This window comes from Epinephelus moara, chromosome 14, assembly GCF_006386435.1.
Source record: "Epinephelus moara isolate mb chromosome 14, YSFRI_EMoa_1.0, whole genome shotgun sequence".
Lineage (NCBI taxonomy): Eukaryota > Metazoa > Chordata > Actinopteri > Perciformes > Serranidae > Epinephelus > Epinephelus moara.
The window spans coordinates 25,636,345-25,658,510 of NC_065519.1; the positions used below are offsets into that span (position 1 = coordinate 25,636,345).

The window sequence follows — 22,166 nt, forward strand, 5'->3', positions numbered from 1 at the left end:
GCATTTAATGACCTAAAAAGTGAGATACGATCATCTCTAAAGTACATGCATACTTAGCATTACACAGTTGATGGTTTTTAAAGGCTAAATAAATACCAGTCAGCGAGGATCACTCCTATGCTGACATGTTTTTATAGGAAACTTTCCCGGGAGGCAGTGCCTGGTGCTCAAAATAAATGCCAAATGTTGTTCACATATCTTTGTTAGAGAGAAATATCTCCCCCATATGAATGCTTCTGAAGGCTCACCTAGCCTGGCGGAGGAGGGCAGGGTGCTGCGCAGGGGGACCAGGCGCTCCTTACCGCCCTTCTCCAACGTGCCCTCAGTCCTCATGTTCCTCCTCACGTTCTCCCTGAGGATGGAGCGGATCACCTTGATGATGTTGACCTTGTTCTCTGGCACACTGAGGAGGACACAGCAGAGGTACCACAGTAACATGAGCACAGGGTATGTTAAATTTGATTTGAGAAGCTAAATATAGATTCAGGGGACTGGTGAGAGAGTTCCATTGTGTCCCCAGTGAAATGAGTTATGTAATTCATTAGGAGTGATCCCAATTTCACAGTGTGTAATGAGAATTGCCAATTGGGTCACAGGCATCACTCTTACTACCATCCCCATGTAGACAGTTTTTACGGTTAAATGCTAACAACAACAGCAGACAGGATCCATGGGAAGACATGCCAAGCTGGTAGCTACACCCTCATTTGTCTTGTCGAAGACCATGATGTGAAAACAGAAATGGCTTTCCCAGATTTGATTATTGAAAACTACATGAATAGGGGACAAAATTAAACACCTGTATTTCCTAGTGGATATTCATTTACTGTTTAACAAGTATTATAAATCATCACATTTATGGTTTGACATTTTGGGAAATATCAGCGTTGGATGACAACAATACCAGTCTCACATTTGTTCATTGAATACAAAGCTACAGCCAGCAGCCAATTTGCATAACTAAGCATAAAACTTCTTATGCACAGTAAGTAATACAGATATCTGGTGTGTTTAATTTGTACAAAAAAACAAAAGTATAAAAAGACAAGATATAAAATGTTAAGTAGTGAGCTTTAAAGGTGCTGGTAGGCATATTTTTGAACTGGTGAATTGTGCAAACTGCTTCCCCCTATTTACAGTCTTTATGGTTAGCTAACTGGCTATCACAACTTGGGTCTTTTTGTAGCCTTTTTTTGTAACATCCTTTACATCAGTAACAACAAAACAGTGTCAAAACATCTCTTAAACTCTCACACAGCTCACGCAGTTTAATCCAAGTCTCATTTGTCCAGTCGTATAGTACTCAGTACTTCCCAAACACAAGCATTTTCATTGAAACATGATTTCAAACATGTCTGTGCACACGAGTGTGTTTGAACTCTGAGTTCATATGCAAACGTGTGAGCAGGCATTTTCGAGGTGCGCTACTCATAGGTGGAATGTTTTTAGTATTGTTAGGTTTCAGCAAAAATGCATGTGTTTGGGAAGTACTGATCATACAACTGGATAAAAGAGACTTGCATTATACTTCACAAGTTGTGCGAGTGTTTGTAAAGGGATGTTTTCATATAGTTTTGTTGTTATTAAGTGCGGTCCCCTGCAGTTTATTAAGGATGCTAGCCTTTTTTGGATTCTCCATTCACCGTGGAGGCATGCAAGAAAAACAAAGTTGTGAGTAACTGATATACAAACGGTCATTTAGTGGGTGAGGTATTCTTTTAAGATCTGGGAACACTAACATTGCTAAAAAGAAGACTGATGGTGTTAAAAACTCAAGTAGCCAGATAATCAGACAGGTCATAAAAAGCAGAGGTTAGTCAAACCTCTTTGGGAGAGAAGAGTAATGGTAAAAATGAATACCCAAACTGTCTGCTGTAAACATCTATCACAGATGATAGTTCGCTGACCAACTTCCTGGTTCAACTTTGGCCTAATGTACTTGCCACAGTTGTGTATACACAGTTTTCCTGTGCAATGACAAATGATAACGGACACTATGAGCATGCTTACTTTGATTTTGCCTCCAAATAAAGTGGGCTGGATAATCTGGCTGAACAGTTGGCTTGTTTACAACCTGTCTGACCACCTCACTGTTTCCATTTCTTGCCCTATTGGACTTCATTTTAGTGAGGTCACTGTGTTCCCAGATCTCATAACTTGAGTGAGTGCAGTGTCATAACCAATAGAAATGGTGGCTAAAACTACGAAGATAACACCAATGTTGTAATAAACCTTAATTATCCTCCCTAAATGCTGGTATGTGTAGTGGGCACCACAGAAAAACAACTATGTAATCCATGAATGCATACCAGCATTAATCATCACTGAATCCACCTGAAAGTTTAATCTCTGACCTGCTACACAGCTGGAAGACGGTCTCTGGTCTCCCTTTCACCTCAGACCTGGAGTGAATCAGCTCCCAGATGCAGCTGCTTTCTGTGCCTGTTCCTGGGGGAGTGAGGAAATAAAGGGGAGGCTTTTAATCACACAGTCCAAATATGGTTTATGGTTTCAGGAGGAGATAAGGAGTGAGGGAGCTGAGTGGAAATGCCAGAGGTGTGCGAGTGTGTGTACTGTGTGTGTATGTGTGGGCAAGGAGAATGAGCTTAGCGGTTTGTGTGGGGAAATATGAAGGGGGAGAAGGAACAAAAAGATTTAGTGGATGTACTTTGTGAGTGATTTAGTGGGGATAATGTGGCAGTGTGCCAGCTTCTTACCTGCAGTATTTCCCAATCTGACCTGCAGCGCTGAGAGCGGGATGAGCCAACGGAACTTAAAGGGGTCCGAATCTCCGTGAGAAAGCGCTGAACGAGGGTTGGTCTGGTCATCGCATAGGGAATGCCACATAGGGGGAGAAAAGAAAAAGAAAATGCAATGTTTCATACCAAAGACCCCATTTGTGTCATGTGAGAGTAAATGAGTGCAACAGACACAATGCTTACCATCTTCTTCTTCAGCTTGTTGTTTTCCCTGTAGACCAATATCACCGCTTTCTTGAACACTGGTGAGAGAGAACACATCAACGTCTTAGTTTTGACTGCGAGTGCCTCTTGGGGAAAGCGACTGAAGGAGTGCAACCCACAGAAGCATTTTAGATGGCAGCTTGAAGCCTTAAAGCGAATATCAGCGCTACAGCTCCGGAGATCGAGATTCACTGAAATCTGTTTGAGTGCTGCTGCAGACACAATTCTGTGTGGCTCTGCAGAAAATCCAGTACTCTTGGTTTGTACTGATTAAACTTTAACTGCAAACATCCACAGGTAACATACAGATGGTCCTCTATGTGGTCATTTGTACCCCAAGCCGTTGAGACAAAACAGTATGTGGAGGAATAGCAGTCAAGATGTTGATTGCCAAAATTCTATTGGTAATTGATTCCAGCAGGGTGGAAGTTCAAGGTAGGGAAAAGAGGGCACTAATTTTCCCACAATGCAACAGCAATAAAAGTGGTTAAAGCATGCAGACTCACCAAACACGGTCATTTCAGGGTCTTTTCTCATGCGACCCAACGATGTATGAGGGTTGAGCCAGACCACTGAGGAATGCATGAGAAACTCTCCCATCGAAATCTCTGTGACCTGAGAGAGACACACACACACACACAGGAGACTGTTAAAAGAAACAGCAGAGGGAGAGACGGAAGAATAACAAGCCAGACTTCTGGCTTTCTGCTGGAGCATACAGCTGTGTGATACATACTAAGTATCCATGGAGCTCCACAGACAGTATAAACCACTGTTTGTACACAGGGTGAAAGCAGATTCTCAGGCAAACCTTCGTGTCGTTTTTGTCTGAGCTGTTTAAATACGTTGAAAACATACAGTACCCTAGACAACACTATTTAGCATTCACTTTGAATATTTATACTGCAGTGGTTACCAACTAAATATTCCATCAACTTGTAAATGTATTCGATCCCTAGAGGCAATGCACAGAAGACAGCGTAAACAACTTAGAAGCTAAACAGCTCCACTCTGATGTACTGATAGTTAACTGGGTTGAAGTAGTTTAAACTGATGTGATTTTATCTTCAACAAAATGCCCTTGTAGCAGGTGTCCTGTGAAACTCTGTTATATCCATGCAACTGTTGCCAAGGCAACTTTGTATATGTTTACTATGCTTGATGATTTTACATCTGATTCTGAATTGTGTGTTTACCTCTTTATCGTGGCCAGTCTGCTCAGCAACGAGCTGATCAAACACGGAGCCGTAATCCTCGTAAATCTTCTGCATCTCATTGATGTGACTGGCCACCTTCTCCATGGCTTTCAGAGCCTCTGCGGGGACGAGAGCAGAATGCGAGCGTGTTAACAGAGATCAATTCTTGACTGTATATATGCGGGTGCTTTGCATTACAGTAGCAGGTTTTATTTACTCATTGTGAGTGCATTGTGTGTAGGAAAAATGTCTTCTGTTATGTGCCGAGACCTGTCACTTACTGCTTCCAGGCATGGTAGCATGACAACAAGTTATTGAAATGACAAGTGTGAACTTGAGCCGTATTTATAGCACTTCCTCCCCATGTGTGTGGGTGTGCATGTGCGTCTGTGAAATGTATATGTATTTGTCTGCCTACCGGTGAGGTGGTAGTGCTCCTCGCTGTCGGCATCAGTGAGGGAGACCAGCTCCCTGAGCAGCAGGGGATACTTGAGCACCCTCTGCACGGGTTTAATCAGGTAGGACTCCAGGGTGGATGAGTGCTGCTTAGTGGGGTTCCTCGCATCAAGGAATTCCTTGAAGGCCTGATCTGTCTTAGCTGGGAAACACACACACACACACTGAATTAATATGAATCTTTCAACAGCTGAGTCTTTGTTTTTGGTGTTTGTGTTTCCTGGTGTACTCTGATGGCCTCATGCATACATAGTAAGAGATGTGTGGTGATATTGTAATCCAAACTCAGCTCTGAAATCATCTGGTTAGTGCAGAATCATGGTGCAATAAAGTGTCTCCAGCAGGGGGTAGTGTAGGCTTCCCCAGCCTACCATGACCACTGCAGCATGTACGTGTAAACATCTGCTTATGTATCCATTAAGCTCAGCACATTGCCTCTGAGTATCATAATAAATTGAACACAAGCTGTTTTCACAAAGCAAAAGAAAAAAGGGCAGAACAGTGTTGAGTTACTTAAATACTAGCACTGTCTTACTGTATTTACAACATGGTGCAAATGATCAAGTTGGGACTCTTTAGCTTACAGTGAAGCTACACACTTGGTGTGAAATGGCAGGTATAATACAGAATGAGCCTTCTGTAAAGGTGGTGACATTTTCCCTGAGCCGTATGCTTCCACAACGCTTACTGAGGGGGGCCATTAAAGTATTAATTATAGCACTCCCAGCCACAGACAGGCAGCCGCATCGACACCTCCCAGAGTAATTGGCAGGCAATTAACGAGTCGACAAATAAACAGAGAAACTAAGGCAACCCAGGGCCCTTGGCATGATGGGAGAGGGAGGGGAGTGATGAAGATGGCAGAGACGGGCATATAATTACTTTAATGGTTGACAAACTCCCACAGATTCCTTCTCTGTGTCCTTGATCAGCTGGTTTTGACCGCTCTGGGCCAACTGTACACTCTGTGTGTGCCATGTGCAACTATCACCCTTTTTATATTTTGCTGTTCTTATATGTACTGTGCCATCATTATGTTACACGTTCTAATTTTAGCAAGTGTGAGCAGACTGTAATACTGTACACACCACCATTTAAACCTTTGGTTGAAGAGCGGGGTGTATGAACCCTGTAGACAGAGTACTTTTAATCTGGCATCTTTTCTCTTCACTCAAGCACTTGGAGCCATTTTGCACCGAGTTGGCACTGCCCACAGACTGAGGGACTAAGGAATAATCACTATGCCAAGCTTTTAGGTGCTTTTTGAAAAGGTAAGTAATTTTTGACCACATCAATCATAAGTAAAGAAAAAAATAAAAAGCTTCTGACAATGAAATTAAAAACTGCAACAGTAAGTGACAGCAGGGTTGAATCTTTGACTCGGTAGTGGGATTTCCCTTCTGTCAATCTTTATAAACAGATTCTAGGTAGGCAACAGGTCAAGATTTTGGTATGGGAACGTCTTGGCTTCAATTAAATGGAAATACTGACTAATCACGTTTGAGCGGGAGGTCGACATACAATCTCAGAACTCATCAGCTCTTGTGTTACAACGATTAAGCTTTATGTTTTCCCTTCATTTATGTGCAATCATATGCAGATATCTGTCTATAGAGATCAGCCAAAATGACCGGAGCACAAGAGGAAATCTTGCCCCGGTTACTCACTAACTATCTCCGAAAATATTCTCCATTGGCCCCACAGATTTATCATAGTCAGACTGATTGCCAGTGGGCTCCAACACTGCCTTTCTGTTTACATTTGGATCATAGATTTAGTTTTTTTAAACAGCACATCTAAAAGCAGGGTTTTCCTTGAAGAATTATAGCGAATGGTGGCATAATATATGCTCAAACATAAATTTCATGAACTCTCAAAATATATTCAACACTGCAGAAAACTCTTTCATGCACCACTGTTGCTTTGATAACCATATTTACCACACTTTATTCTCCTCTAGGTAATTCTGACCCTTCAGGGACTTTTTCTGAGTGTTTTTCTTCTTCTAATCCTATTAAACATCCATCCTGCTGCTTACTTCGAGGAATATCCCACGCAATTCTAGTAATGGGGCAGATTTAAGTAGCACAGGGGGGCACTTTGCCCACACCATCCCCCCATGTCGGCAAAGAAGCCAATCTTCTTACATTTCTCTCTGCGCTGGGCAGCGTTCCCAAATAGTGGCAGAGAGGCCGGCGTCGTAGCAAGCATAAATCAACTTTAAAATTTCGACTCTGTCACATGCTGAGGGCGACGCAAGGAATTATTAGGGCTCTGAGGTTGTAACAGCCCGCTGTTTGTGGACAAGGTTATCCAAAGTCTGTGTATTAACAAATGCATGTGTTTGTTTAAACTCTATCAGCTTGTAAAACAGGTAATAGCTTTGAATGTTTAGAGACCGTACATTACAAAATGAAAGGTGGATTTTGTTTCTCTCAGCTCTAATATTTTGTGCGCGTGTCTGTGCATGGTGATGGAGGTGGAACACAGCTTGCAGTAAACTGGAGAGGCATCACTCACTTCACTTTCATCCACAGTCTCACTCTAAGGCGTTTACTTTGGTACATAATTGATTTGTTTCTGAAGAGAGGAGGCCAAACCTTCAGCAGTGAGTGCTGTAAGGTGCCTCTGATGCAACATAGGTGCAAGGGAGCTGAATTTAACAAGGGTGTGGGACACTTTGAATTAGTGTCTGCAGATGTATCTATTGTACTATTCTCTATTTCACTTTGTGGAGTTGGAGCGTATTTAGGCCGTCATGTATTCTTTGTGTGTTTAGGTGTGTGATGTACCTCTCTCCAGGACCTTCTGGACTTTGATGTGGTTAGCACAGAAGCCGCTGTAGAGCTTGAAGTGGTCCGCATAGTAGAGGAACGAACCCCCGAGAGAAAACAGCAGCTTCTGTAAAACCCAAGAGGGTATGAGAGAAAAACAAAGACAGCAACTGAGTGTTACACACAGATGGACAGAGAGTGATGCCACACAAAGCCAAATGAGTACAGAGAGATGGGATGAAAGACTGTGAACATGTGAAGTCATGACCGAACCACTCTGTCCCCCCTCTCTCGGGAGCCTATCCAAACGCCCCTCTGTCCTCTCCCTCTCGCCTAACCTCTCAAGCACACTAGCTTTCAGCAACACACAATCCAACCAGTGAACCGCTGCCTCGATCAATAGACCCCACACCTTGTCATGTCAAGCCTATAAATCAGCCGGCGATGCTCCTGTCACACCACCTCAATTATTTATAAACCTCAAGATCTCAGAGATCATACCTTTCTTTGGGATAGTGGCTGAAATCATCTAGTTTGAGAATAATGTTCTGTATACTCATGGAATCCACACCGAAGCTGGAGACATTTAATCAATACAGTGATATGTTAGTATGTGTATCTCACCTTGAACTGTGAGGGGGTCTCCAGGGTGCTGAAGTCAGGCGAGGAGGCGATCCTCTCCTCCAGGGTCTGCAGGAAGACCCTCTGGAAGTCCAGCATCTCTGGCAAGCTGCCAAACAGACTCTCCATCTGAGGAGGAGAATGAGGGTAGAAGATTAGCGGGATAATGGATAGAAGGAGGTTAAGAAAGGAGTGGTGGTACGGAATTGTGGGAAGGTGATCGATAACGATGTACGAGAGGAAAATGGCAGCGAGAAGAGGGAGAGAGTGAAGGAATATGAGGCAAGAAAAAAGAGATAGCTTGTAATTCATAACGGTCAGTCAGACAGGCACCCTGGGGTGTTATAAAACCTCCACTCTGATGGCTCCATCTCTGACAGAGGCACTTAGGGACAAGCTATGGCCCTGCTAGAAATGCAGCGCACACACCCAAACAAACTTCTACTGTCTTAACACACGTACCCAGGGTCAACACTTCCTTCATTAAAAGCCGTTCAGGGGCTAACATGCTCTTGTGCACTTTGTGTCTGGACACGTCCCGCTGTCCTATAATGGCCTTTTAATTTGCCCCAGTGCTCAGTGGCCTATTGACTAGTGAGTCTTAGGAGAGTCATCCTGTGTTTGAGGTCACGCGTGGCACAGAGCTGCACACAAGCCTGAAAACTGCAACACTAAGGTCATTAGCATTCTGCAGCTACTACTATATGTCACCATGCAGTTAAAGGTGTTGTTTAATGGAGAAAAAAAACACAATCTGAATGAAAAATATGCTCTGAAATCAGCCGACAGCTACACTGTGGTGTGTGAATCTGAAGTGAGTGTTGAAACGGTAGGTTTACTCTTAAACTAGCCTTTATTGTTACGTCCCTGTGGGATGATAGAAGGTCAGTGTAGGGGAATGGTAATTTGTCCTCCAGCCAGTCACAGTGGTAATGAGGGAGATATGGCCGAGCAGAGTTCATCTACGTCACCTCAGGATAATAAACACTCGATAAATTTCATGTCCCATACAGCTTCAACACCTTCCAGGACATGCCTCTCCCTGCATGTTGTTATAATGTTCACCATACTTCATACACACACACTTGCCACCTACCTCATCCAACGTGAGGAAGGTTTCATTCTGCAGGGGTTTCAGGTAGATCTCAAACAAACAGGCCAGGTCCTGTGCACAGAAAAAAAGAGAAGAAGGTCAGAGACAAGGAATCAAACAGCAATAGTCAACATTATCCTTTAACCTTCATGTCCTTTAAAATCCATTCCATCATCAAATCACTGTATTTCTCCCATAATAACCTCTAACTGTCTCCTTCCCTCAGTCCCTCACCTCATTCCTCCATCTTCTCCCTCTATCCCCACCCCCACCCCCCACTACATTAATGTGGCTGTAGCTTGTCTTGGTATCAGCGGAGATATTCTCATTAGGTTGATTTATGAGCTTCCTCCTCCTCCTCCTCCTCCTCCTCATCGCCCCCCTCCCCAAACTACCTCAGTTGCTAGTGGCGCATGGATACGGGCGAGCAGGCCTGCATCAAGGCACTCTGGGAAGACAATCTCCTCACTCAATTACAAATCAACGGTGAGTTGAAGAGGAGGGGTGCACCAGAGAAAGGGACTTAATGAAAAACGAGGACATGAGGGAGGTAGGGGGAAAAAGTGCCAGCCATGACAAGTGTCGCAGAGTCAAGAAGATCATGAGTGTGACTCTCTAATGTGCGTCAGGGAAGAAAAGGTCATATTGGAAAACAGGAGGGCAACAAAATGACTGGGCGGGAAGGAGATAAATAAGGCTAGACAGGAGGAGGAGGGATGGAGGAGCTCTAACTGTGACACAGAAAACTGCTTTCCTTTTATTTCTCCTCTTTTCCATGTCCCATGTAGCTCCTAAGCATCATTTTAAAGGGAGAAGATCAGCATTTTTATTTGCTTTCTTGCTGACACTGAGATGAGAAGGTCATACTTGGATATTAAATATGTCGCGGACCCAGCAGCCAGTAAATTTAGCAAAGCATAAAAACTGGAAAGTGGGGCAAACACCTTGCCTAGCTCTGTCCGAAGTTAACAAATCCATCACTAACTGGCTTATTATCTCTCTCTTTTTTTATTTATTTATTTATTTATTTTTAATTTGTACAGAAACAAATTTGACACACAATTTGTTGTTTTCAAGGGAGTCGTGCTAGATTATTTCTTGCCTGGGAGCAGTAATTTCCTGTAATCTTAACTGCTTTCAGCCAAGAAATGTAACATAAAACCCCATAAAACCATATTTATGTTTTTTTACATCAGTTGTTGAACCGATTAAAAAAAAAAAAGATATATAAGGCGTTAGTTATTGGGCTCTAGAGGAGTTGATATGCAGATATTATAAAAGAAGAAAGTATATGATTTTACAGCTGAGGAGTAAAAACAAGTGACAGATTTCATTAAATATTCATGTAAGCTTCTTATAAGATTTTCTAATACGACAGCAGTCAACGCTTTGCGACCTCACCTTGACATATGACTTCTCTGTGTCCACCAGCTCCTGGATGACCTTACGTAACCTCTCAGTGGCGCTCATGTGCTTGGGGCAAGGTCTAAGCAGGGTGGCCTCTCGCGTGGGACCAGACCCTACCTCCCCTCCCTGCCTCGCTGGAGGTCCTTTGGTGTCATCCATCAAACCACCGGTGCTTGAGCCCGTTCCTTCCTGGAAGGATTGGTAGAGAGTGCACACTGTGTCCACGCTCTGCAGGGGGCGACAGAGAGAGGGGTGTATTTAGGTTAGGCAGCTCAGGGTTTACAGCAGACAGCTGGATTAAAATAAGGATCACGCTTGTAATAAAGTGCATGCACACACAGGCATGTATCTGCACAGGAACATGCTCTCAAGGATCTATTAAAAAGAAAAATCTAAGCCTTTTACCTCCCTCATTTAACTATTCACCACTAATGATTTCAGCTCCATAGCTGTATAAAAATAATGATGTATATAATTCGACACTGTACATGGCCAGCAATTCTCCTGGGTATAGTAAGTGCGCTATGGAGATTTAGTTATGCACTCTGTGCTAATTGGCTTTGCATCAAAGACTTTACAGTGCATCTGAAAGACTAACTGGATATCCCTGTAGATAGCATTATTATCACATTACATTATTCTTCTAAATCCATAATGGACAGTTGTGCAGATCTGTGGTCACATCAATTCCAGACAATTTGACATGCCAGGAGATCCCAAGTGGTCATGTAATAGTTTGTAATAGTTTGTATTAGAGTAGGTGGGGGAGAGGGGGTGGAGGCATCTCATTTACTTAATTTAGCTGACAGTACCTCTGCTCATTCACAAAAATGTAGTCTCCTCCAGCCCATTTTGTACTTCTCTGATAGGTGGATCCCCATGAACAACTCAGCGTCATACCATTTAACGGAAACAGCTAATCTGCATTGCTTTATATTGGACTGTATTGCCTGGGGTAGGGAAATTAACATCAGCCGTAGGCACCATAGTGAGAAGTCTTGCCTGTGGCAGGTGTGATTTTCTAGTCTGTGAGCAGCAGTGGCAGAAAATGAACCATTATCAGCCTTTCTGTTTTATTCCCTAGGATGTACAAAATAAGCAGTGAGGGAAAAAATCTGTAGCCATCTTTATATTGCACTATGGTGTATAATATATGCTTTTCAAGCACTATGATTAATGTTTCTACACAATCAAAATCCATCCTAAGTTTTCACCTGAAAAGCTATTCAAGCTAGATGTGCTAAACTGTGGTGCACAAGCCATCAATTATGATGTGATTGCTATGCTAAAAATAGCCTTCTGATGACCAGCCCTCCTTATTCCAAGTGAATTACATGCTGTAGAATTATAATCTGTGGCCAGTCACTAGGATCAGCAGAGGCCGATAGGTGCCAGTAATAGCAGGCTCCAATCCGCTGCACAGCAACACAGCATGGTGGGGCGGCCGCGATGGCAGGCGAAACAGCTGCTCAGCACTCTTCCTGTGTATGTGCAGGGCTTCACATGAGCAAGCATTCAAGTGCAGCTCACTACTAAAGACTGTACAGCAACACACACTGGATCGATACACCCTTCATCCTGACACTGCAGGCATCGATACGCACACGTACGCACTTTCCAAGCAGTGTTTGAAAGCTTGTCTGAATCATTCAGCTCTGAAACTCGTGTGAGCTACCACCCAGAACCCCTGACCATCCACTCCCAGAGAGCCCACACACAATCAAGGCTTCCATTAATAAGCCTGCGACTCATCAGCTAGCTCATTATAGCGTGGTCACTCCAGAGACGGCCCTCCAATGCTGCAAAATAGTCTGTGTGAGAGTGACAGACTGAAAGAGAGAGAGAGAGACAGAAGGGGGAAATGCCTCTCAGTGTCCTCTATGTATGTCTGGGCTAAGCCTCTTTCAAGTGATCTGCTGCCCACAGCAGCGCTCCACTCTGGAGCTCTTTGAATGTGGGATGATAATTATGAGGGGACTTAATGTCTCCCTCTGCGCTGGTGGAGGGAGGTTCTGATTGGAGACACACACATATACCTGTGGACATACCTGTGCATGTTAACACACACTGACAGGACTGACAATAAAATACATGCTCGACGAATGGTCACAACAAGTCGACAGAAAATACTGACACCAATAGAGTACTTCAGTCGTTACCCATTATGTGAATGGAGTAGCATGTAGTATTGCCATAAATTTGAATGTTTTGGTGGCAACTCCTCCTCCCTGCTCAACTTCACCAGACTACGTCAAGTTTGGGCTGCAATGTTTCCTGCTGTGGGAGTGTGAGCTCAGCATCATGGACAGTTTTGAGAGTCCGCCAAGCCGCACACACATAGTGACAGGGCTAACATTTAGCATCACACAACCATTAAAAGGTTTCAATGTCGATGCGAGATTGCTGGGACCGTCGGTGTTGGATGTTAACCGCTGCTACTGTGTTGGCTCGTGCTAACTGGGCAGACGCCGAACTGACCAAAGAAAGGGGTTCTGGAGTTGACAGCAACAAAAGGTTTGCTGATCCAAGGGGGAGACTGGACGGTCCAGGATCAGATCCCCGGCACGAAAAGGATCAAATGCAGGTATCATTTGACTCAACACATTTTGATACTATTTGTTACTGGTTTGAGATACGAAAAATCCTTTATTCATCCTACAGCGGGTAAACGTGCAATTTGGTTTATTTCGAATAATACCAAAACCAGCCCTTGTGAGAGGCTCTATGCATGCTAACACGCTCACAATGACAATGCTAACATGCAGATGTTTAGCAGGTATCTTTACCTTGTTCACCATTTTAGTTAAGCTAGTTAGCATGCTAACATTTGCCCATTAGCACCTAACACAAAGTACAGCTGAAGCTGATTTGGATTTCATGAGTTTAGCAGGTATTAGGTCATAAACAAAAGTATCGGTCAAACTGAAATTTTGTTCCGATTCATCCTGAAGGGATCATAAACATCTGTTTCAGGTGACAGACCGACCAACACTGCCATCCTGTTAGCATGGCTAAAATGGTCTTGTTGTGCTTATGATTGAGCTAGAGGTCTATACAGTATGAAAGTGCTACTTTCTCTGATTGAGTACAAAATATATTTTTTGCCAACAATCATTTTCTTCAGCATCTGGGCTGATGGGGAAAATTGTTTTGCAAGCATTTATTCTGATTATGTGGAAGCCAACATGCATGTAGCACTTCTCATTTAGAGGGAATTCATATGAACCTAAGAATACCAGCCATGTAACTACAGCTGCAGACACACTATCCCATTAAAGATCATAAAGTAAACTTCAGACGCTGATGATGCTGCCACACACAACGCCAGTTAGCCTCCATTTACTGATACGCTCGCTGGGAAAACTCCATATTGCGCCAGGCGGGAGGACAGGGGGAGATTGCCTAAAGGAAACACTGAGGTTAAGGATATCAGAGAAACATATTCATCAAAACAGCCCACTGGTCGCTCCAGACGGGGGGAGAGCAGCCTTGTGGAGACAGATAACAGTCATATCTGCCGTTTATTTCGGCTACAGGCGCCCAGAGCAAAGGGGAGTCCTGTCTGCTAGCACACACCGCCACTCAAGTGCTGAGTTAATTCTCATCACACCCACACACTGGAAGGGCATGGGCTCATGTTCGTCTCGCGCACACGCGAACGAGATGATGGAAGAGCCACAGAGCTGGGGGAAAAAAAGAGCATGAATGCTTAATTGGACGCTCGGGAACACCGTGCACATGGAAACACACTTTTACCTCTCACACAGCTTCCTAACTAAGATTTTCATCAGCACTAAATGGCAGATACCTGCACTGGAGCGTGACGAGAGAAGGTGGGCAGAAGGAAGGAGAGAAGAAAAAACAGAAGGGAGGGGAGCTACACACTGTCATGACTCAGGAATTGCATTGCCTCACAACAATCCCACCAACACAGACTGACAGCTAGCCCAAATAACCAATTAAGAGCCGAGGACGGGAGCCAGCGGAGGCGGGAGAAAAGCCCGGGAGCAAGCCAGGAAAGAAGAGTGGATCCGACAGTGCTGTTGTGAATTCCTATTCAGGTTTTCTCTCTGACAGCTGACAGCTCTGGATCATGTTTCTTACCTCTTCTCGCCATGTATGCCCTTAAGTCAATTTAGAAAAGAGGTCTTTGTCAACCTTCTCAGGTAAAAAAAAAAAAAAAATGAAGTGAGAAGCTGTTGAGTCATTTTGTCTCTGTCTACTCGGTTTCCTTCTGATGGCGTCCAGCGGCATTTCTTTTCATTTTCAGCCAACTCCCATACACACATGTATATGACGTCCACTTACTAGATCCTTTTGATGTCAAAGCAAAGGGTTTCATCACAAAATGCCGCACCCTTCCCATCAAGCAGAATTCCTGATTTCTACAAATCCACTCACAGTTTCACTCCAAAGCTGAATCTATATTGCAGCCACATGTATATCAATATTAATCCAAAAAGCCTTTATTGTACCCACTCACTTTCAGGCGTAGTGACACTTAAAAACAAAGCTAAGTGCTACTGACTTTCTATAGTCGCTTTCAATGAGGCCCCTTCATAAAGTGCATCAAATATTAGAGCATAAACACTGTTAATCTCTAAATATTCACTTGCTCTCCCCATCCTCTGCTCACCATGAAGAGCAGTCTGTAGAGCAGCCTCCATGCTGCTGTGGCCTGCCGCTGGGTCCTTCGGGCCAGCGAGCAGCCCTTCCTACGCAGCCTGCCTCCCCTGGATGCTGGCATGACAGCTTCAGAGATGATGTGCAAGTTATACAACTTTGCTGAACCAGAGAAAATATCCGCAACAGAAGTGAATAGTTGGCTTGACCGTCTGGGAGATCTCTATCTCCATCCACCTCTAATTTCAATATGATGGTCGGTCAGTCTCTTCTTCAATTTTTCTCATCCTCCTCCTTCTTCCCTGCTCTCTCATTAGTGTCCACTGCTGCCCATCTCGCCGCTAGGCCCAGGGTCAGAAGCCTCAGTATTGAGCACACCTATGTCTCTGAGGTGGAGCGGGCTTTGATGGGGATCGAGCCATTGATCCTGCGCCCTGCCATTCTGTGAACGTAAGCAGAGGAAAAAGTGCACGCTGCCAGCTTAGTTTGCATATCAATCACCAGCGGACGGTCTGGCCACTTGGCTTGTGCAAATAGAGGGGAATTTTTCCCCTGGCATCTATGTTCTCTCTCACTGTCCGTCTCTTCCCATCAGCGCTGGTCTTCCTGTATCTGTACTTTCACATCCTGCCATCAATCCTACTTCCCTCTGTCCATTTGCCTCCAGATATCCCCCATTCCTCTCTCCTCTTCCTCCGGTTCTTCCCCTCCTTTTTGGCTCCATGTGACCTCGGTGTAACTTCCAGAGAGCTGAATGGAGAGGCCGGGGGCTGTATCAGTGTCCAGTCCCTCAATAGCATCAGTACAATGCAGACTGTTCTGGCTTGTTACCTCCACACACAGAGGAATGGCTGACTCAAAAGTGGGAGGCTCTGAGCCGGTGGGGGGTAACGGGGCAGGAATGTTAACTATGGCCTCGCACAAGAATAAAACGTGACATGTATCATACATTGCACAGGGTCCTCTCACATGGAATAAATAAACAGATGACAGCTCTGTCCATTTAAACCTAACTTGCTTTGCAAACTGGCTTTATTATAACCACATTTCAAAACCTTTTTCTCATATCAACTCCAGACAATGTCCAGAGGATCACACTGAAGATTCTTCTAATCCCGCCTACTTTTCCATCCCACACACAGCTGGCCAATCACTGTGTGAAGTGGGGATGATGGAGTTCCAGACGCTGTTGGACTACCCAACAAGCACTTAGTCTGAAGCATACAGAGGCCTCCGCGATAATGATCCTCACTGTTGGCTGTAACCGCACACACTTACCATGCAGGATTTCAGCCCCCCTTTTTTGGCACACACAAACACTAAATATTATTCAGTCTCATTGGTGTCATTTTCCAATACTTGTCTTGTCCAAGCGCTGGGTGTAAACACTCACATAAAAAAACACAGCTTGGCGCTGTCAAACTGGGAGGGTTGCGAGATAAACACTAAACACTGTCTCCATCTCCCTTTAACGCTCCAGTGAAGTCATTATGTACAGAGCTCAGTCTGCTTTGCAGATGAAACGCCGCTCAAATCAAAGGAGAAGCCTTGCGCTTCTCCAGCAGAGAGGCCCCCATCTTAGCCGAAATAAACAAACAAACGTAGGGTGGGAGAGGATAAAGAAGAGGGGATGAAATACAGGCGTGTCCCTGAGGCTGGCTTCACCCATCCCTCACAGGAAACAGCCTTGTCATGACACTATGAGAGAGAAAGGGGGGAGGCATGGTGGCCGGTAGGCAGGCCAGTGATTCATTTGCCATGTTAGTGGGCTATAGTGCCATGATGCCATCTTCTTTTCAAAGCTCAATAAAAGAAGACGCCTGCTCATAAATCAAACAGTAGAGGGGAGGGGAGAGGAGGATGAGAGGGAGGGCTGGTCCCGTCTCGCTCCACTCATGCCCATTTACGCCTTTTATTATTCATCCTAAACAAATATTATTCCGCCAAGTCTCAGAGGACTTTGGGAGAGGAGTGTGTTTTAATAATGAAGCCAGCTTCAGATTAAAGCACCCATTCTACTGGGTCCCCTAGGCTATTCAGATCCACTCCACTGCATGACTGCCAGTACAAAGGCAAACTAATGCTAGCACTATATGCTATTCTTACTCCACCAAGATGCCTGAAACTGAATGAAAGGTTAAGTGGAAATGCTTGTAGCAAATGGAAAACATGGCTTGATGACAAACAAGTCTGTGGAATAACTAATGGCAATCCCTGTGATGCCCCCATTTACCTTCCTGACCTGGAAAAAAGCTCAATCTAGGTGATTCAGAAGGAACCAGAGCACCCTGAACTACACATGCCATACAACTGCCATGGATGACATGTTACTAACAGATAATAGACCAACAAGGCTCACAAGGTGACTGTTTGAGAGTGAGTACACTCTCATAAAGACTCTAACTGCTAGTAGACCAATACAGTTAATTCTAATACAGCCCATACTGCAGTGATAACATCATGGACAGCAATAAAGGCTATAGAGATAGAGCAAAAAAGTGGTGCATGACCTTTTGACTTCCCATCTGCCTACACTATAAATCTTACTAATGAACAGTTAAATTAAAGATCACCAGGATAGGGCTGAGAAGAGAGGGAGTGCTGGGACAAACAGGTAGAAGACGAGGCTAAAAATCTGCAGGGACACTAGCAGCATGGTATTCTCTCTAAATCAAGTGGCAACTGAAAGGCAAATTGAGGCCAGTGCGGAATTGCCAAAAGCTGCAGTACCTCTAATGGCCACTTGAGACTGGCTCCAGAGGCCAATCAACCCCCATGAACACCCATGTTAAAATGCCCAACGTAACAGCAGAAAAAAAATATGTTTACAGCCTGGTACAAAAAACAGCTAGAGGATGGGACATGAGCCAAACTAAAAAAATGAATGAGTGAGAATATGATAGCACAGAGATCGTTACTGCGCAGAATCTGGTTTAAAATGATGTCACCAGTGCAAGATGGCAGCAGCCATATCCAGGATACTTTTTGTGTAATTTAAATGGGTGAAGACTTGCTGTCCATCTCATTACAGTCTATGGTATCTGTACCTAGTTTAATGGCAATACATACCACAGCTTTTGATGTGTTTTAGTCTAGACCGATGTGGTGGACCAACGGACTATCGGTGCCAACCCTAGAGCCATGCCACAAGGATGGCTAAAACTGTAGCAAATAATTCATACACTGCACTTGATACTGTAAGTGCATGCTATAATATTTTCACACTGTCTAAATGCAAATAAAATGTAACTAAAGGGCAAGGGCAAATGAAAAAAAGGGCAAATGAATTCTCCAACTGTACAACTACACCAGACTCTCATCCATGGAGATATTTATACCTAATACACACAGAAGGTTGTGGGAGTGTGAGAGTTTGCAGCGTAAGTGAGAACGCTCATAGTATCAGCTGCCTCAGTAAAAAAAAAAAACTCCCACCAGCAAGGAGCTCATCAGCCCATAGTTACCGTTTGTTTCTCCCCTTTGACGTCTCTCTGGCAGGAGAGGCAGGCAGCCATGTCCCGAGCCAGGCAGGCCAGCTTGTCTTTGAGGAACCGTCCCAAACTGAGCAGCACGGAGCCCAGGAACAGGTTCTTCTCCTCTGGCTCGCAGCCGGATGGCCAGAACCAGCACATGGCCAGGAGGGAGCACAGGGCCTGGGCGGGCGACTGGTCCCGCATGAAGAGCTCCATTAAGGTGGTGAGGTAGAGGCACGGCTGGGGATCTTCATCGTTCACCGTTGGGGCTACCATCGTTATGGCTACTGCCATGGCTGCGCCAGGCACCACTGGTGGGGTCAGTCCCCCCGGATCCGGGTCATGTTGGATCCGGATCCCTGCTGGTCCCTCCGTCGCTCCTTCTTTCTACGTTTTTATCTCCAGCTCTGTCTTTCCAACTTGTTTACAGTGGAGTGGACTGACGAGACGGGCTAGCATTAACTGCACTGACAGCTGTAAACCCAGATTATTAGCCTCCTCACGGCCAGATGGCAACTGATGGGCTTAGTCATAACACACACACACCTCCCTAAATTACCCTCCAAACTCCCATCCCACAGACAGACACACACACAACCCAGTCGGGCAAAGCAGATTCTCTTAAGTTTAAGAAGGAGATTGTTTTAGCTCCGAGGAAGACGGGATCATATTTGAAGAAGATGATACAACCTAATATCCGTAGGCATCTACCGTATCCTTTTGAAGTCGAGAAGTCATGATAAGAGAGGAGAAAAGAAACTGAATAACTCTTAACTTTCTGTTAGTCACACATTTTTAAAAAAGTGTTTAAACACCTCTCAGACTCCTCTCGCCCACTGAGACAGGTAAAAAAGGACGACTGGGACCAGAAGGAAAAAAGAAAGAGGTAATAAAACCAGCCCAAATGTTTCAGTCTAGTAATGCCTTCATCTAATTCAGAGAAGACACATAGTAGCATCACTACCTGAATCAAGTGAATCAAGCCAAATCTTTCTTACTGACAGCCAGCCAGAGGACAGCTCCACTCATAGCTCTCTTCATAAGTCCATTTAAATGCTCTTACTGAAACTTCCAGCCCAGAAAAGAGCAAAGAGGCTTATTATGTCTGTCTGCTGTTTAACCTTTGGCTTAATAGAAGACATGATTGGCTACTACACAATGTTTAAACATACAACTGCTATTTATGGAATAAAAGAATAATGTGGTTTGAAAGTAATATGGCGTCCTCCACATTAGTTGTGTTATGCTTTCAAAATGATGAAGACAGTTTGAGGACAATTAGATACACAGTAGGATGTAGGCTCTACAGGAAGATTTTCACAAAAATGATGACAAAAATACATATTTTTAGGCATTCTATTGAAATAAATAGCTTGCAAAATAGTGCATATAGATGCTGTAAATCGGTAAAACAGTTTTCCAGGAGAATTATGCCCCCAGACCCCCTGAGGATCAGGCTGAGCCTGCAATATTTACGTCTGGCTCCACCCCTGGTTAACATCAAGAACACTGAAAAAAGCTCATCACAATTTCCTAGACAAATATTCAAACTGTCCAAACCCAAAGGGAGGCAGTATAACATCAGAAAAGCCCAAGAAAAATAGCAAATATTCCCATTTGAGAGGATGAAACCAGTGAAATTTAGGCATTTTGATTAGTCAACAATCAAATACATTTTTCTATTGATCAGTCACCTAATAGTTTCAGTGATATGGGCCTTCAAGACATCCTGGTATGTTCCTCTATGTGTTCATGGATACATGTGTGTGATCACCCTCCAGAGGACTGGTGCCATGTGGTGAAACCAGACCATGCCAGATTACTTCCCACGTCCTTCCATCTGTCTACTGGGATCACCCAGTATGCTATGGACATGTGCGTGTTCACATGCATGCGTGTTTATGTGTCGACGACCTTCCAGCCAACAAATCCCCATCGAGCCTTTCAGTTGCTGCACTCGCAGAGATTAGGTGAGGCATAAACAAAATGGATGCAGCTATTACAGTTTTGACTGTACGCCCCTTATGACGGCATTACTTCACTACACCAGCGCAATGCATGTCAAATCAATTCAATTTGAAGGGCCTCGTGGGAGTTTTGTGGGACCAATTCAGTTGACGTCTGCAATCGATTGGTTAAGCTCATAATAGTATCACAACACTGCGTTAAACCAATTACTATGGCGCTCTATAGCCAAATGTATCATTAAGTAACTCACAGGCACTGGAATCACAATCAGTATCTCGATGGTAAACAACACTGATAACTGTGCCTAGTAAGCACTTAAGCTCAAACACACACACACACACACACACACACACACACACACACACACACAGATCTCTCTTGTGTAATAAGCGCAAATTGGAATGCAACGGACCAATTAATCAAAGGTAGTCAGTCTGGTGAGGCGGCCGATGACAAGGTGTGACAAGAGGCTTGAAATTAGTCCTTCCCTTCCATCCATCTCTATTGACTTACAGCACGCCCGTGTGCACGCATGTGCGTGCTTATATGCTGATACATGGCTGATTTTCTACCCGGTGACTCGATTTCTTTCTCCCCGCCCCAGAGAACAAACTGATGGCCATGTGGTGATTAAATTCTGCTCTTCATGACAGCAAAAATCTGATTTACCAGCACCAATATCTCACCCCGAGTGTGTTTTTTGTATCGCCTTCACAGTGGCTGACTCTCCCTGATGGAAGCAGAGAGCTTCTTCTCCTTTTGTGCCTCAAATGTGCACGTATGCTGTGACATAAGCGCACACACTCATAAACCCCCGCTCGCACACATACACACACCTATCTTCCATTCATTCCTGAGTAACAGACAAACGGCAGGGAGCTGAGCAGCAGCAGCAGTGGTGCAGTGCAGATCCCAGCGCAGTGGGACTGACTCGTGTCGCCGGGCAAACAAAAAGAGACAAACGGAGCCAGAATAGAGAGGAGGAGAAGAGGGCAAGTTGTCCTCTCTAATCCACCTCCGGGCTGACCTCGGGTCAAACGCTGCACCGCGTCTTCTGAAACAGGCAATTAGAATAAAGCTGCGGCAATTAGAGAAGGTTTCTGGATATTTGGCCTGGAATTACTATCAGTGAATCATTGACGAAATAAGCAACAAATGACTGCCTATTCCCTTTTTCATTTTGCCCACATTACATAACAAGCAGCTGGCAAAAGTGTGCCAAACATGCACTCACACGGTTCACAACAACTAGCTTAAAAAAGACATAAAATGCAAGATAAATGCTGCAAAAGAAGGTAAATATGCACCAACACATGCACATCCACTCTCAGGCTTCCAGCCATGTCTACATCATTAACATGCGGCTCTTTGTGATGACCACACACACTCATTACTGCTCTCGATAAACACTGGCGTGCACACTCCTGTATTACATTACCACGGTGCTGAGGCATAAATTCCCGACGGGACGGGCTCATGCTCAGTTTAATGACTTCAATAAAGTTGGTTTACATATCAAAACCCTGACCGGATATTCAACAACACACAGGACAGAAATAGTCATGCAATCTGCCGTAAATCATCAGGGACAC

At 44.4% G+C, this 22,166-nt stretch overlaps 1 protein-coding gene across 4 annotated transcripts in view; it reads right to left on the reverse strand.

The window, feature by feature from the left end:
* The window catches only part of tiam2a (TIAM Rac1 associated GEF 2a), a 106,661-nt gene that overhangs the window by 2,800 nt on the left and 81,695 nt on the right, over nucleotides 1-22,166 (reverse strand). For 3 of the 4 annotated variants that reach the window (XM_050062728.1, XM_050062726.1, XM_050062727.1), the window contains exons 16-26: nucleotides 10,505-10,738; nucleotides 9,107-9,175; nucleotides 8,014-8,139; nucleotides 7,408-7,516; nucleotides 4,578-4,757; nucleotides 4,160-4,278; nucleotides 3,470-3,578; nucleotides 2,943-3,001; nucleotides 2,718-2,820; nucleotides 2,355-2,448; nucleotides 249-403 (exon numbers count right to left, since the gene is read on the reverse strand). In XM_050062728.1, coding sequence (XP_049918685.1) covers nucleotides 249-403; nucleotides 2,355-2,448; nucleotides 2,718-2,820; nucleotides 2,943-3,001; nucleotides 3,470-3,578; nucleotides 4,160-4,278; nucleotides 4,578-4,757; nucleotides 7,408-7,516; nucleotides 8,014-8,139; nucleotides 9,107-9,175; nucleotides 10,505-10,738 — 1,357 coding nt within the window. The remainder of the gene's footprint in view (nucleotides 1-248; nucleotides 404-2,354; nucleotides 2,449-2,717; nucleotides 2,821-2,942; nucleotides 3,002-3,469; nucleotides 3,579-4,159; nucleotides 4,279-4,577; nucleotides 4,758-7,407; nucleotides 7,517-8,013; nucleotides 8,140-9,106; nucleotides 9,176-10,504; nucleotides 10,739-22,166) is intronic. The other variant, XM_050062729.1, reaches the window with a different exon arrangement.